General features: G+C 34.7%; 3 protein-coding genes across 6 annotated transcripts; 2 read left to right on the forward strand and 1 right to left on the reverse strand.

The window, feature by feature from the left end:
- The first annotated feature begins 6 nt into the window (after positions 1–6).
- LOC125208082 (mannosyl-oligosaccharide glucosidase GCS1-like) lies at positions 7–1,187 on the forward strand. Its single transcript, XM_048107636.1, has 5 exons — positions 7–116; positions 221–312; positions 434–543; positions 625–688; positions 781–1,187. Exons 1-5 carry the CDS (start codon positions 96–98, stop codon positions 923–925), a joined length of 432 nt encoding a protein of 143 aa, XP_047963593.1. The 5' UTR covers positions 7–95; the 3' UTR covers positions 926–1,187.
- A 144-nt stretch (positions 1,188–1,331) lies between these two features.
- LOC125203967 (nuclear pore complex protein NUP54-like) lies at positions 1,332–5,059 on the reverse strand. 4 transcript variants are annotated; one of them, XM_048102498.1, is made up of 10 exons: positions 4,774–5,059; positions 4,543–4,740; positions 4,407–4,460; positions 3,785–3,844; positions 3,578–3,688; positions 2,682–2,747; positions 2,428–2,514; positions 1,973–2,074; positions 1,757–1,903; positions 1,332–1,617 (listed from the first exon to the last, which is right to left on the reverse strand). In XM_048102498.1, exons 1-10 carry the CDS (start codon positions 4,960–4,962, stop codon positions 1,498–1,500), a joined length of 1,134 nt encoding a protein of 377 aa, XP_047958455.1. In that variant the 5' UTR covers positions 4,963–5,059; the 3' UTR covers positions 1,332–1,497. The 4 variants fall into 4 exon arrangements, 3 of the variants coding, with proteins under 3 accessions (XP_047958455.1, XP_047958454.1, XP_047958453.1); XM_048102497.1 differs by having other exon boundaries at positions 4,543–4,721; positions 4,755–5,059; XM_048102496.1 differs by having other exon boundaries at positions 4,543–5,059.
- A 1,720-nt stretch (positions 5,060–6,779) lies between these two features.
- Positions 6,780–8,583, forward strand: LOC125206349. Its single transcript, XM_048105616.1, has 3 exons — positions 6,780–7,634; positions 7,758–8,300; positions 8,371–8,583. The coding sequence occupies exons 1-3, from the start codon at positions 6,780–6,782 to the stop codon at positions 8,470–8,472; spliced, it is 1,500 nt and encodes a 499-aa protein (XP_047961573.1). The 3' UTR covers positions 8,473–8,583.
- Positions 8,584–16,578: the final 7,995 nt, after the last annotated feature.

The following is a 16,578-nucleotide window of genomic DNA, read 5'->3' on the forward strand; positions in this document are numbered from 1 at the left end:
GTGGTTATCCGTCACAGGAACTTTTACGAGAAGTGCTGGAGAAACCTGTGCTGAGACTGGTCCCTCATATTGGCTATGTCAGCCTTTTCCCCTTTATGGGTAGGCTTATACCAGCTGTGAGTTAATCTATGTATTAACTTCATTCATTTGGTTCTGCATCAATTCATTCATATTTTGGTGGTTGTTTTATGTTCCTTCTGTGCCATTCTACATGATTCAGGATTCATGGATATTAGAGAAACAGCTTGATCTAATCTCAGACACAAGTACTCTGTGGACTAAGTTTGGACTCAGATCCCTTGCCAAAACAAGGTAAGAAAGATTAGGTTTACAATGCACCCTTGTCAGGAATAAATTTCTACATTTTAACTAATATTGCAGACGTTTTTTACACTTGTTAAGCTTCACACTAAATTTGCTATACTTGCGGCAGCTCAATATACATGAAACGAAATACTGAGCATGACGCACCATATTGGAGAGGGCCAATTTGGATGAATATGAATTATATGATTCTTTCAGCACTAAACTATTATTCTCAAGGTACGTATTGCTGAAGAATTCATTTCCTTTTCAGATTAAACTTTGTTTGACATGTGGTAACAATATCATTGATGGTTGTAGTGGATGGACCATATCGAGATCGATCAAAGACCATATACACCGAATTGAGGAACAACTTGATTCAGTATGTTGCCGCCTAAATACTCTCTTTTAAAAGATATACTCCAACTCTTATTAGGTTGGTGGGTGGTAAATTATTAACTATTTCTATTGCAGAAATGTGGTGAAGAACTATAAGCAGACCGGCTTTTTGTGGGAACAGTACGATCAAAAGAAAGGGAAGGGAAAAGGCGCACGACTGTTCACAGGCTGGACATCACTTACAGTATTGATCATGGCTGAATCCTATAGCGAGTGTTAGGATGCTAACTGAAGTCTTACACAAGATGCAATGCTTCTTTTTTGGACTGGTTGCCAACTGACTGCACATATATTTAGATGGTGGGATGACTAATCGGTAGCTCAACTAGCTAAGTTTTGCAATCTTATAGTTACTGGTGTTTTGTGGCAGATGTACGATAAATGGACTTGTATGAAGCAATTCAATAATTACTGATTTATATCTTTTGTTATTGCTGATGTTTTTCACGGATGAAATAACTTATGGAGTAAAATTAAAGCTTTATGCGTCTCTATAGGATCACTTTTCAAGAATTGTTTAGTTCACTGAACTTGCCTATGCAAGAATTTCATAACCACCTTAAAATCATTGGTATGACTTGCCACTGCTTTCACCCATTTGATATATACAATCAACAACCACCATGTACACACAACCAAATGAAGTAGTTATATGTCTAAAACATTAGCATGAATTAAGTTTGAGCATTGTTACAATATAGGACTAAAATGAGGGGAATTAACTTTGACTAGGCAAACAAATTGTTATAGTACAATTGAAGGGAAGTGAGTGCTACAGAATTCACTTTGAAATTAGTCTTGTTGGGTCATTTCTGTATCTGTATCTTCAGCCATTATGATTTCCATATCTCTCACATCCCGCTTCAGCACATTGCCCAGTCTCGCAATAGCCTCAGTTTGCCGTTGCAATACCTGTTTGTATAACAACGTTAACGCATTCAATAATACAGTAACACTAGCTTTTTGTTATTTACGGTGAATACTCAAAGGTACAAGGAGGAAAGTGTCGGATGATATGTTAAGCATTTTACTGAATTAGCCTTCCCTTTACCTCCTGCATATCAGATAGACTTTGTTCATGAATTTTGGTTGATCCTGGCAGATACATTGAGCTACCAATTAGGCTGTCTGCTTGAAGGCGAGATACCATGAGTAGATTTTGAACCCGTCTAGAAAGTTCTGCTCCAGATCCTTTTAACTGCAACTTTACATACTTATTTGTGTCCACTTTAACATTTCAATTGACACAAAATAGGTGAAGAGTAACCTGTCTCGTTGTTGCAGCCAACTTCTCTGCTAATTCTACTTCTCCTTTCATTAGAGGTACTCGACAACCTTTACCCTCCAGTGCCTCTATTATTCTCATTGCCTGATTAACACAAGACATACAATAATGAAAAACAGGACAATGCTATGAGATACTAGTAACAACTATAATGGCAAATGCAGGCCTATTGCAAGAGACAAAGCAACCAGTAGCCTGCATATGACATCTCGAACCTACGTCACACAAGCCTGGTTTTTGAATATCCATAATTAAGTTTCAGAAAAACTAAAGCTCATGAGATACCCATCCAAGTTCAAATGAATTGTTTCCAAATCAAATTTGAAAAGCTTGAATTTGTTGATGCCAAAAACAACCAGACTACCATGGTAAATAGCCAAAACATTCTTCAACAAAATCTAACTACAGCTGTATTTTAAGAGCTAACAAAATCTGACCCTCAAAAGACGCCTTTGAAGGACTTGCTCTTTCTGTTGCATTTTTTGGATCCAGGGAAGCGTGTCAGCTTGAAAATGCCTTTGGAGCTGCATCATGGAAAAATGGAACAAAGGAGGTTTTAGAGAGACAGACAGATGAACCATATGCATGTGAATATACACCTTTAGGCTTTAAGTTTTTTTGTGCCACATGTCCCTCTATATATATGCATGAGAGAGAGAGAGAGAGAGAGAGAGAGAGAGAGAGAGATCACCATCTTCACATTGCTCTGGGTCAACTTCAGTCTCTCGGAATCTGACAGTATGACTTCATCTTGAAGCTAAAGAAACCCATTTGCAGATCATCATTAGAAACTTATTAACAAAGTAGAAGCAGGTCGTGATTATTCAAAATAAAGAAAAATAGTGCTTCACAGAACAGATTCAATAGAACAGAATGGGCATTATGTATGAGAAGCCTGAAAGTCAGAATGATAGCAATAATCATATAGTAATAATTTTCATGTAAACACAAGACTGTTGAAGGAACTAAATATTAAATCCAGCTACCAAAATTTTACTATAAATCTTAAAATCCATCCGACAAGAGAAACTTAATTTTTTATAAAGTAGGCTCAGCTTGAAGCATCACTGCAAATGAAATAAGAGTCAAACTTCAAACAGAATCCTTTTCTCATAAAATTATCGAAGTCTCTGTGAACTGAGAGCAGACCAACTAAGCTACCATAGCTATGACCATATCCCATTCCTCTAGGATTATTCATATTCCTAGAAAACTCTCTTGTTTCTACCTATCCAAATGGACCAAGGCAGTGCCAGAACAATTACACCACATGGTATTCCAGCAACAAAGCAGAAATTCGCCTTTTTCAATGAATTGTTTCCTTGTCATGCTCCTTTAGACATTCACTATGCTTCTGAAAAAACAAAAGCTCTTACAAACTTTGCAAATAGAAGCTTGACTAAGTTGGAATTATTGCGCACAATGCTTTAGCCTGGCTTTCTGATACCAAAAACAAAGCAGATCTTTTTTGTTTTGAATTTGTTATAGCCGTAGCCGTGTACATAAAAAATTTTCTGAATAGTAAGATTCACAGTGGAGATCCACTCAAATCACCAAGAGAATAGTCTAATCAAGAACTTTGCGTACCTTAAGGCGCTGGGAAAGATCTTTGAAACCTTGCACAAGTTGAGGCCACAATCGTTCTCTTTTGGAGCTTTCCATGCCTTCTAGTTTTGCTATTGATTCTGCCCACATGATCTGGCAGTTCAAACTATTTTACCGGACTTACAAAATAGCCTCCAAAAATACATTTACAACTGATAATAATATGATGCAAATTTAAACTAAACTCACATCTGATACACCAGCAGGCTTTGACCTGTACTGAGGTTCAGTCACACTAAACAACAGATGCTGCAAAATCAACAAAGATCTTGATAAGTATCCGAATCAGAAAGAGCTCAATTTCAGAGTTAGCTTCTTGAATTGGTAGATACAAATTGCTAAGATCATTCTTCTAGTCTTAAGATTCGAATCGTCGAGCTAAAAATGATGGTCTTACGCCTAAAGAGTCCAATACATCCCTAGGCAACTATTTGCTCATCTGTTACAATCCCACACAACAGAATTCAAAGCAGATTTACTGGCATATTCTCGATTTCAGCACAACGCTGATTAACAAGAAATTCATTATGCTCTAGGTAAACCTTGAAACCCGCTTCACAATCTGTTCAGACAGCAATGTAAAGAATGACAATTCATTAACGCCCCACCACCCCTAGCATTTAAAAACTAAATCACATTCGCAGGACAGGTATTGTATTGGCATTTGTAACAGAAGATATGTTCATAGTTAAGTAAGACAATGCTGAGAAGTTCCAAAAGAAGAAATTAATCAGACAATTGTTCAAAAATCAAATTCAGATGGTTTCAATACTTAGAAAAGAGCAGCGTTGGAAAGAACTACAAACCGGACCTTAAATTCATACTTAAGGTTCCCAGGCTCTTCTTTGTATGCATCCACAATCGCCTGTAGAGACAACATGGAGCGATCAACATTAACATACGTTCGAATACAATCAATTAGGATTACATATTAAAATGATTATTACTTGAATATCGCGATCGGCTAGAGAAAACGGAAGAGGAGCAACTGGGGCCATCTGAGTAGTCAATTGCTGATTCATGAAATTGGTTGAAGGAGCATTATTGAAAAGAGTTGGCTGTTGCTGTTGCTGCGCTGAATTAAACGGCGTGGTGAAGCCGAAGGGGCTCTGCTGTTGTTGCGGCTGAGGCGTCTGAAACAGCGACGGAGTTTGCTGCTGAGGCGTCTGAAACAGCGGTTGAGTTTGCTGCTGCTGCTGAGGCGTCTGAAACAGCGACGGAGTTTGCTGCTGCTGAGGTTGGGATTGTTGCGAAAATGGTGTGGAGAAGAGCGATGAACCGAACGCCGGAGTTGAAGGCGTGCCGAATGCGGGAGTGGATGAAGGGGTGGCGAAGGCCGAGGAGGAAGACTGAGCTCCGAACATCATTGGGGGATGGTTGCGGAACCCTAGATTCAGATATTGGGAATTTGTGAATGCGGCGGTTGCCGCCGATAGACGCCGGCTTGGAGGGTTTTGAAGTTCGTTTACAAATCACAATAATAATAAAAAATGATTAGAAATTAATACTACTAGTACTACTAGACGTTCCATTCGATTTACTCTTGCAATTTATGTTTTCTATTTTCTACAACTTCATTAACTAAAAAAAAAACTAAAAAATCATCAAAAAAGATATATATGTACAAAAATAAATTCTTATACTCCTGCTACTCCCTCCGTCCCGTCAAAGTGAGACGTATACGTTTCTAGTACTTCATCCATCAGCAAAATGGAGTCTCATTTCTTTCTTCGTCCATCAGCAAATAGAAGCCTCATTTCTTTCTGGCACGTGTTTTAAGAAAAGTTTGTGGTATATGAGTCTCGCTTGTATATATTACTCTCTCTGGTTATCATTTGAAAGAATCCTTCTGACTCAACTTGAGTTTTAAGAAATTAGTATTTGACTTTGTGAAGAAAAGTAAGAAAGAAAACGGTTGGAATGTGAGACCCACTTATAGATTTTATAATGGATTATGAGTGTAAAAAGTTATTAGTAGAATGTGGGATTCGCATGCTAAAAGTGGAATAAAGTATATGGTTCTATAAATTGTTGACAACCAAAAATGACAAAATGGCTCTTTAAATGGTGGACTGAGGGAGTACTTTTAAATGAAATGGAAGGAGAATCAGTTAGTAGAATGTGAGCCTTATTACCATTTATAATCAAAATGAACCGAGACTCCTATTCGCAGAATGACTGAAATAGAAAACCAGGACTCCTATTTGCGTATAGAGGGAGTACGTTCCAACATAAGTGAGACATTTTTTTTCTGTGACAATAATTAACTTACTTTTCTCCCCCACTTTATCCTCTTATCTTTCTTTCTTTATTCTCATCATTATTTTATTCTCCTTTTCTCTTTTTTACTTTACTATTAATAATTTAATTAACTAAACATTACTACCTAAATTCATATTATCACAATAAAAACGTCTCACTTAGACCATGACGGAGAAAGTATTATTTATTTGTGTTATTGTGCTTTACGATTGTCCTGATATCTCTTTTTGAGACTATCTACTTTTATGGATGTTGGTGTTGCTGACAACTATTATATGTCCTCTAGTTTATAAGTACACCACTTATTTTCTAATTATGTCTTTTTTATTAGTATTATTTATGTGTCCTATAACGTTAAACAATTTTTTAAAATTTATGATGATAAAAATGAGACTATAAATGACGGACGAACGTAATATACTTTTCAAATACTCCCGCCGTCTCACATTAAAACCTATTCCATTCTCAATTTGCCAATTTCGGGAGTATAATTTACAATGAAAGAGATGATACAAACACGTACTCTAGTAGTCTAGTCCTAGTAATAGAAATTGGTCTGAATCTTATAGGAGTTGGAAGGCCAATGGTACTAAGTACAACATAAAGTTTTATGTACATTTTTTTTGGTTACAATACACTGTATTGTTTAAAGACGATTAGTAGTATAATTTTTTTGTATAAGTCATGATTATTCGAACAGTATTAGACACTTGTTTTAGTACATGGTAGTACTTCTTTTCATACAAATTACTAACATCTTAGAACTTCTATAACATGCAAGTATGTTTTACTGTATAAAAATAGTTCATATATATATAGAAAAAAACAAAACATTACCTTACTAGATCCGAACATATCTCCTGATGTATCTCCTCCAGTTGTATGAGCCATGCAAAAACACCTTTCATCTCCCCACACCCAAATGAACCCCACCGCTCACCGCCCGGTCCCCGGCTTCACCAGCCTTCGCAGCGCTGCCACCTGCTTCTTCATCTCCGTCCTCCTTCTCTACTCCATCTACTCCTCCACTTTCATCATCAACACCAAACACGACGACGACACTCTAATTAACTGCCCCCTCCAACCCCTCTCCGCCAAGCAAAATTTCCAACAATCCGACCACAACAACCCCTCCCCTCCACCACCGACCCCGCCCCCTCCTCAGAACACCACCCCCTTGGAGATCAAGCATGTCGTGTTCGGCATCGCGGCCTCTTCCAGCCTCTGGAACAAGCGGAAGGAGTACATCAAGCTGTGGTGGCGGCCGGAGGAGACTCGTGGGGTGGTGTGGCTCGACAAAGAGGTCACAATCTCCGAGGACGAATCCAAGAAGCTTCCTGAAATACGGATCTCTGAAGACACATCCAACTTCAACTACTCGAACAAGCAGGGGAGGAGATCTGCGCTGCGCATCTCGAGGATAGTGTCGGAGACGCTGAGGATAGGGATGAAGGAGGTCAGGTGGTTCGTGATGGGGGACGACGACACAGTGTTCGTGGTCGAGAACGTGTTGAGAGTGCTCTCCAAATACGACCACAACGAGTTTTATTACATCGGGAGCTCGTCTGAGAGCCACGTGCAGAACATATTCTTCTCGTACGCGATGGCCTATGGCGGAGGGGGCTTCGCCATAAGCTACCCGCTCGCTAAGGAACTCGAGAGGATGCAGGATAGCTGCATCCAACGCTACCCGGGATTGTATGGCAGCGATGACCGCATCCACGCCTGCATGGCCGAGCTAGGCGTCCCTCTCACCAAAGAACCTGGCTTTCACCAGGTACCTGCATATTGTCCGCTTTGGGCTAAACTCTCGCAGTTTTATTCTTGTGTGCAACTTTATTAATACTAGAATGGGATAGCTGTTATATATTATTTGCAACTTTACTTATTCTTGATGCAGTATGATGTGTATGGAAACCTACTGGGGCTGCTGGGGGCGCACCCAGTGGCTCCATTAGTATCGCTCCACCACTTGGACGTGGTGGACCCGATATTCCCGGGGCTGAGCAGGGTGGAGGGGCTGCAGAGGCTGCTGGAGTCAGTGGAGAAGGACTCCTCCAGCATAATCCAGCAGTCGTTCTGCTACGACAAGGACAAGTACTGGAGCATATCGGTGTCGTGGGGGTACGTGGTTCAGGTGATGCGAGGCATCATATCGCCACGAGAGCTGGAGATGCCAACCAGAACCTTCCTCAACTGGTACAAGAGAGCAGACTATAAAGGCTACGCCTTCAATACGAGGCCGGTTGCCCGCCACCCCTGCCAGAAGCCATTCCTCTTCTACCTCTCCTCCCTCAGCTACGACGACAAGCGAAGACAGATAGTAGGCGTGTACAACCGCCACAACGAGTCCCACCCTTCCTGCCGCTGGAAGAGCGACTCTCCTGACAAGCTCAACACCGTTATTGTCTTGAAAAGGTCAGACGGCGACAGGTGGCTCAGGGTAAGTATTATAATATTAAAGGTTGATCAAATTTCAGTTTGTGGTGTTGACGGATTGTTTGTGTTAGCAGTCGCCGAGAAGGGACTGCTGCAGGGTTTTGCCGTCGAGAAGGGTTTCGGTTATGTATTTGTGGGTGGGGAATTGCAGATCAGGTGAGATTAACGAATTGTAGTAGTATTTCAACTTTTAATGGCTACAGAAGCAATCAACTGCATTCATGTAGTAGTAAAGTTTTCTAATTTTATCTGTAAAATCTAAAATGTAAACGTATACTAGATTGCAAAAGTGCTTATATGATTTAATTATAGCAGAAACATCTGTGAATCCAATTTATGAGATATTCTCTCTACTTTGTTTTTTTTCAGTTCATAAAATCAAATTTGAGGTAAAATTATTTATCTATACTACACTACTAAGAAACATTTTAGCTTGCGGATCAATTCACGAATAACAAGCTCCGTAGTTATGAATTGTAAGCAATATATATACATGGTCAATTCATGACTAAAGAATTTTCTGGTTGTAAATGAAGTAGTATTATGGAGTACTACTAATAATGATAGTGGAGTAATATTTCAAGAGTGACTAGTTTTTATTATTATTAATAACAACTAGTATTACACATGTTCATAGATTAAGATATTTTAAAACATTGATTTTACATCGTAAACTAATTTATAAAATATATCAAAATTGTAAACAAAATAACTATAAATTATACAACTAAAAAATACCATAAATTTAAAATAGTTAATAACAAATTATAAATTTAAAATAGTTAATAACCAATTATAATAAGATTCACGATACATGAATGGGGACATTTGAAACATCATCTAATTAAGCTCTAAGAAGATAAAATGAATCCAGTTACATGAGTTACATGAATGACTGCAGTTACATTTTATAATTTCACTCATTTCTACACAATCTTATAAATATTGAAATCCATCCCATAGCTTATAATGATTTCAAAATAAGACCAAAACTCGCTATGCTCATGAAGTTCTGCCCCACCGCCCACCGACCTCTATCATCGTCTTCGCTCATCGTCTCCAACACTTTTATCATCCTGTATTGACGCCATTTTCTCCATCAAGATAGTTTGCCCCCATTTGTAGGTAAGAACTTCGAACAAAAATCAACTATAGACCCTATATTGCAATTCTGAGAAGTATTTGCTTTCGTTTACAGTGCAAACATAACTTTGAATTTGCACTACTAAAAGTTGCAATCTGTAGGAGTTCATGATTATAAAATTTCACGAAACATTAACCTATTTCGAAACCAAATTCTGCTAGGTGAATGCTTCCATGATTTCAATTGATTGATGCTTCCATAATTTCAACTGATGGATGACATTACGGTAATATTGTAGATTATTGAGGAAGGGGAATTCCATTTCCATGGTTTGAACTTTCTTTGTTCAGGAAAAACACAAACAACAAATATTAGTTATTAGTACAGTATAATAAGAATCATAAAAAAAAAGTGTGTAAAGTAATAATTCAGTAATGCAACAGGAGAAAGTAGTGAATGTGTTAGAAGCTAGCAAATGACATATATTTATAGCGTTCTATTTGAATTGTATCCATTAATTCTCAATTTGTAATGGCACTGATATTAAATGGTGCAACAAACAATTCAATTATTAGGAAAATAAAAATAATTAGTAACTAAATAAAATTGACACCATGAAATTAGCACCGTTCTATATAAAAATAATCATGATTACAATAAAAATAAATCAAGTAATTTTTACAATAGTTAATCATTTTTACAGCTAGTTATCTATACAATATATAAAATACAATATATAAAATGAGAGTTATTGGGTATTTAGGAAATATGATATCATTATTTAAGTAAGTTTTTTCCTACAGTTATTTTTGATGGTTATATAAGTGGGGTATTACGGTTATTTTTTATAGTTATATAAGTGGAGTATTATTTGAAGTTAGTGGGGAGTTATTTAAAATTAATAGGGAGTTATTTAAATTAGTGGGGAGTTATTCAGGATTCTTTTTCTTCGCCTTGGAAACGGATTTGGCCATTTCTATGTGGTGGTCAACTGGAATTGAGCTTTGGAAACATAACATTTGGATTGGAATTGCAGCGGAGGATTAACAAGATTGAATGTAATTGATCATCCCCCAATCCAGAATTGGGGGTGAAACTGAAATCGGGAAAATGGGATAGAGCTCAAACAATTTGAAAATCAAGATCGGATATTTAGAGAAAATTAGCGTAATTGGCCGGCTGGAAATTATATATAGAGAGGCTGCTGTCAGTTAAGTTATTTTTTTCCTTTTAAAGCTCAATTTTAGACCCTATAATAATATTGTTACTCATATTGTTTCTTATAATTTGTCATGTATTCTGGCCATCTTCTCGCTATGCGTGGAATGTATTGCAGTGCCAAAGATAAGGGGGAGATGATGTCAATGATCTATAATTGGCATGCACAGCAGATATCATGTCAACCTTAGATGCAATCTTGCTTGTGTTACTGTGTATGTACAGAGTAATCTTAACATGACTTTATGCAGGTTGATATGATTGTGCTGACAGATGGTAGTCGTATTCTAGGTCTTGGTGATCTTGGAGTTCAGGGAATCGGTATTCCAATTGGAAAACTTGACATGTATCAACCCTCAAAAGGTATGTCCACCATGCTTCATGTTTCCATTTGTAAATGGATGACAGAAGACTTGGAGTTCTCATGCATACCCGGTGGTTCTGCAAAATTATCATATTTTGTTTATAACTTTATACCACATCAAGTAAACTATTATGCAGGATCCATTATTATAGGAGACAGAGTAATATATTTTAGTTATTAGTGGTTAACTGCATATGCGTTTATCACCTTGTATGTACTTTTTAGCTATAAATATTTTGTTTGTGTTACAGAAGTCAGCATGTACTTAATAAACAATAAAACTAATATTAGCATATTCTGTTTGATTAGGTTGTAAGGTTTATTGAGTTGTATTTGGAATTCAACGCTTTAATTCTCACTGAGTTGTTAAAATTGAGAATGTCATTGAGTTTTTCACATTTGAGATATGCAATTCAATGGCTGCTAAACTTAGATAAGTGGCAAGAATTTTGTTAAGAGCTTATTGAAGAATCTTATAAAGGGACTATAGATGCACAAGAACATCAAATTCTTTTATATTTTTCTTCCACGTTACTTTCTACTCTCTGTTATCTCAGTTGCACAAATTCCCTTCAAAAATTTGTCAGACGAGCTTGCAAGTTCCCGTGAATCCTGCGGGAGTACTACATCAGAATGAAGACCGATCACAGTTGAACACAACCACTCCAGCTAATCCATCTCAAAATCCAAATACATTCTGTAGGCAACCCTACCCAAGATGGTCTTGAAGATATGAACTTTTATATTCAATGGAATATTTTTGCTACCTGTTTTAAAATACCAAATTCGCCATTATGGAACTATGATTTAATTTCATTGCAATGAGGAAAAAATATTTATTCATTATTCCTGAATTGTAAGTGAAAATGATATCAAATAGTATTGAAAAAACAAAAGTCACATTTATTAGTGGACGAAGGAAAATTGCAAAATGGGATGATTATTGGTGGAAAGAGGGAGTACCAAACAAACTCATGTAAGTTGGTGCTTCCGATTTTATTGATAACATTTAATTACTTAAGCTTTGAGAATTCACTTCGGTAGCTAGCCCAATTTTTTTAATTAAACTTACTCAGGTTTTGCGTTTAAGTTTCAGCCACCTTAGGTTTTAGGTTTCCATTTATAATAAATCGGAGTCATAGTAGTATTTAATTATATTATTCTATTGAGTTTGTTGGAGAGTGACGAGTACTAAGGAATAAAAGGCTTTAGTTTGTAATGACAAGATTGATGGTTTTTTCAATTTTAAAATTAATATAGTGTACAAAGTACCCTTTTGTTTAATTCTTTATTGTGATGGACTTTTATCTTCTGCTCCATAATTTGTATTGAACATTATATTATGTGATTTGTTTCAAATCTATTGTTCCAATGTTGATTTGTATATTTTTTAGGGAAATGATTTTCGTAGAGAATTTCTACATACGTAATACCCTTAACTTTTTAATTAGACCGAACCGGTTTTATATTAACCGGTTTTATAATTATTTATATTGTTTACTTACTATATTACCCTATTATATTTTTATTATATTTTAATAGTAAAAATAATATAAACATTAATCTTTGATATATAAATAAATCGACCTGCCAATGATAAAAAAACACTATAACTCATATCCAATTCCGAATCTCTTAAAACAAACATTAATCTTGATATATAAATAAATCTTGTATATAAATATCTCCATATCTAGCCGCTGAAACTCATACTCCTCCTCCGTCGTGCCGACTCTGCATTAATACTCCTCCATAGTGCCGCTGAAACTCTGCATTAATTATCCTTCTCCATAGTTAGAGATAGTAGAATCTGAGCAATGGCTAACATTGAAGAAACTATGCACGAGATATTTGGATCTGGGGATGAAGATGAGTCAATGACTTCAAATCAGTCGAACAATGATTTGAGTTCGGAATTTGATTTGCATGGAGATGATCCAAACAACGAGATAGGTATTTACCAAATTTATTATTCCGTAATTCATTCGATAAATTATACTCGCGGTTTTTTTATTTTCATTTTTTGCTTTTTTAGATGATATGCACAATCTATGTGAAGACTCGTTTAATCAGCTAATTCGAGAAGGCCCTAAATCGGGCATGGAGTTTGATTCCTCAAGTAGATTCTTAGAGGGCGTACAATTCATATGGAAAAACACAAGGTTTTTGCGCTATTTCGAGAAGTAATTCGGGCAAATATCTAATGTTTTCCGTTATTCAGATATTCATATTATCTTATTTGAAGTTTTGGCAGTGACGATTCCAGGATTTTTCGTCTTGGGGTACAATAAATTATTTTAGCTCTTGGAAGCTTCAAATCTAACTAATTCTTTTTATTTTCTTTTATTTTTTTCTCAATCAAAATTTATAATTTTATTTTCGTTATTGAAACAATGTGCAGAAGAGAATTGGAAAGATATATATTATGAACAAATGATATCTATGGAGTTAAAAAACACTGAAATATTTTTAAAAAACCTAAAATGATAAAGATATGAAAAAAAATTATTTTAATAATTTGAAAAACAGTGATCAATATATGTGCTAATTTTGTAGGTTTCAAATATATGAAAATATTTTAAAAAGCTAAAATGATGCAATTATAAAAAGAAAAAGAGCAAATGGCGAGCCGCGTTGAAGGGGATTAAACTCAGCAAATGGAATAAACAAAAGTACAAAAAGCAACGGCGAGAGGCGGCATTAACATGAGTCAAACTCAGACCTCCTATGTGCAAGTGGATGAGAATACCACTAGATCAAGTCCAAAATTTATAATTAGCCGTATCGTTTATCAAGGCAAATTGAGGGTACCACCATGTATCCACGTGGCTCCGTCACTGAGTTTAGTCTTTTGATATAACTTTTTCTAAAATTAAGAGTGAACTACATGAAAAATCTCTTATTTTTTGAAATGGGCCATTTCAGGTTCCTAACTAAAAAAATATCATCAGAAGACCCTAATCTTATTAAATATAAGAGTGAATAACAAAAAAATTTGGTCCCTGGACTATGCGTTTATCTTGCCGTTAGTCCCTAGACTTTCAAAATATCGCCAGACATCCCTGGACTAAGCGTTTATCTCAAAATTGGTCCTTTTTCACTGTTTCGTAACGAAAATACCCTTTTGGGGGGTTTGGGCAATTTGGTCTTTTTACACTTTAAATCTAATATTATTTCAGTGATGTATTAAATCTGATATTATTTCCAAATTATCATTCTTCTTCCCTTTTACTATCCTTCACTTTGTTTGTTTATTTCATTATTAGATTTAATTTTATAAAATTAAGTTATATATTTTTAATAGTTTTAATCATAAATAGATCATATAACACGATTTATTCTGAGATAAATATGCATCCAATGTAAGACTAATATAATTTTTGTTTATTAATTTGAAAACAATCAAAATAAACTAGAAAATTTCAACAAAAATTCTCCTATATCTAATTTTAGTAATATCAAATTTTTAGTCAACTTCAGAATTTTTAATCACAAGCAATTATAACAACCGAACGAATGCTAAATAGAATAGCTCAACCAATTCAGCTGAATACTATATTAAATAACAAAAATAATAGTTTCAATATTTATAGTGTCCGTGAATTAATAGTTTTAATTAAAAAAATTTATTGATATTTAAAAATTGAAATTTAAAATTTAATTTTATAAAATTAAATCTAATTGATATTCTATTGAGCCTTCGCTCGGTTGTATAATTGCTTGTGATTAAATATTATGAAGTTGACTACAAATTTGATACTACTATTGAAATTTTCTAGTTAATTTTGATTGTTTTCAAATTAATAAACGAAAATTATATTAGTCTTACATTAGATGCATATTTATCTCAGAATAAATCGTGTCATATGATCTATTTATAATTAAAACTATTAAATATTGATTAAAACTAAAGAGGAGTCGTACCTTATTGATTAAATATCAGAAAATGAGTCTTATAAGGAAGAAAGGTCTCATTTTATTATTTTCGTATTAATTAATGCGGATAATAATAAATATGTATATTATAAAAAAATTTAGAAAGTTTAAATAATGATAAATTTTTAATAAATATGAAGTACCAAAAATTATTAGACAATTACATAAAAAGTTTCTGACAAAAATGTCCCAGAAATCACATGTCAACAATATAATGATATGACAAAAATGCACTTTTAGGCCTTAAGGGCATTTTAGTCAGAAAAAATAAGATATGTGATTATGTTTAAGGTTTGGGTCGTCTGGCGATATTTTTTTTGTTAGGGACCTGCGGTGTTACAAACGGAAATGTTAGAGACTTTTCACGTAGTTCACTCCAAAATTAAATAACTCTTATTATAAACATTAAGAAAATATATGACATAGATCCCAAAATACTAACACTACTACTTCAACTACTTTGTTCTCCTTTTCTCTCTTACTTTATCAATTTTTCTCTCATACTTTATTAATTATGAATTAAAACTGTAACGTTTCAAATGTTTGTATTTGTCAAGGATGGAGGTAGTATAAATTTTGTACTATCTTTTTTATTATAAGGATACATGATATAACACACATGTAACGAATGTCATTAGTAGTGCACTGCTGAAGTAGACACAATAATGAAATTCAATGTAGATGATAAAGAAATTAATCAAACAATTAATTTTTTGAAAAATAAAAAGTATAATTTTAAATTTTAATTACTTATAGTTTATGACTTTTTAACACATTTAACGTTTATTAATACCCACAAATATTTATTTGATTAATCACGCGTATAAAAAGTTTGAAAGTGAGCTATAATATTAAAATTAAATTAATTAGTGGTGTATGAGTAAAAAAATTAATTCACATAAATATAATAGTAATCGTTAATGTATATATACAAAACATTAATTTGTTAATAAAGAATTATGAACAATAATTTGTACCACACCAAAAAGTTTTTATACGTCAAACTCAAAATTATATTTGGATATTTTAAGATATTGTTCGAAATAATGCTTATGAATATATTGTGGAATAAATATATATAAGCCTAGATATACAGTTTTATCAATATCAATATCATATCTAGTTAGTTGAGTATCTTCAAAACTGGCGGCAAAACTTCAAAATTTCAAAATTTGCGCCAATATTAAAGGATCAGATTCAATATATGATGATTAAAGGAAAAAATTTTATGCGCCAAACTAGTTGAGTATCTTCCCCCAACTCCTTTGGATAGATACAAACTTTGATAAATAGATTAGATATAGAAATAATTAAGGAGCAAATATATACTATACAATTTTTTTGATAGTTATATGTTAGATATGAAAATCACGTTCAACTATTATATATACTTCTCATTCACATTTAATTTTTACATTTATCAAATAATTCTAAAATGTCTTCAGAGTGGACGTCTTCACCGTCAAAAAAGACTTTGGAGATTCTTCACTACACCGAAAGGAGGGAAGCTAAGGCTCTCCAAAGGGAACTTCACCAGTTGTTCAAGCGCATGGCCAACGATCTACATCCTCATGTTGTTGAAAATTTGCTCCATGGACACTATCCACTCGGCAAGCTCTACCCGTTGTATCGTGAATTTAAGGAAAATCCATCCGGAAAAGCTAGAGTGCCGGCGACATC

This window comes from Salvia hispanica, chromosome 2 (genome assembly GCF_023119035.1).
Source record: "Salvia hispanica cultivar TCC Black 2014 chromosome 2, UniMelb_Shisp_WGS_1.0, whole genome shotgun sequence".
In the NCBI taxonomy this organism is placed as follows: Eukaryota; Viridiplantae; Streptophyta; class Magnoliopsida; order Lamiales; family Lamiaceae; genus Salvia; species Salvia hispanica.

Bases quoted from the DNA above. Each gene is read 5' to 3' on its own strand.
- LOC125203967 (XM_048102496.1), bottom strand. From the start codon at position 4,962: ATGATGTTCGGAGCTCAGTCTTCCTCCTCGGCCTTCGCCACCCCTTCA. The intron at 2,075-2,427 runs GTCAGATTTTGT...TGTGTTAATCAG, and splicing joins TTCAAAGGCGTCTTTTGAGG to GCAATGAGAATAATAGAGGC. The intron at 1,904-1,972 runs GTTACTCTTCAC...GTAAAGTTGCAG, and splicing joins TGGCTGCAACAACGAGACAG to TTAAAAGGATCTGGAGCAGA.
- LOC125208082 (XM_048107636.1), top strand. From the start codon at position 96: ATGGGTAGGCTTATACCAGCT. The intron at 117-220 runs GTGAGTTAATCT...TACATGATTCAG, and splicing joins TGGGTAGGCTTATACCAGCT to GATTCATGGATATTAGAGAA. The intron at 544-624 runs GTACGTATTGCT...TGATGGTTGTAG, and splicing joins ACTAAACTATTATTCTCAAG to TGGATGGACCATATCGAGAT.
- LOC125206349 (XM_048105616.1), top strand. From the start codon at position 6,780: ATGAACCCCACCGCTCACCGCCCGGTCCCCGGCTTCACCAGCCTTCGC. The intron at 7,635-7,757 runs GTACCTGCATAT...TTCTTGATGCAG, and splicing joins AAGAACCTGGCTTTCACCAG to TATGATGTGTATGGAAACCT. The intron at 8,301-8,370 runs GTAAGTATTATA...TTGTGTTAGCAG, and splicing joins ACGGCGACAGGTGGCTCAGG to TCGCCGAGAAGGGACTGCTG.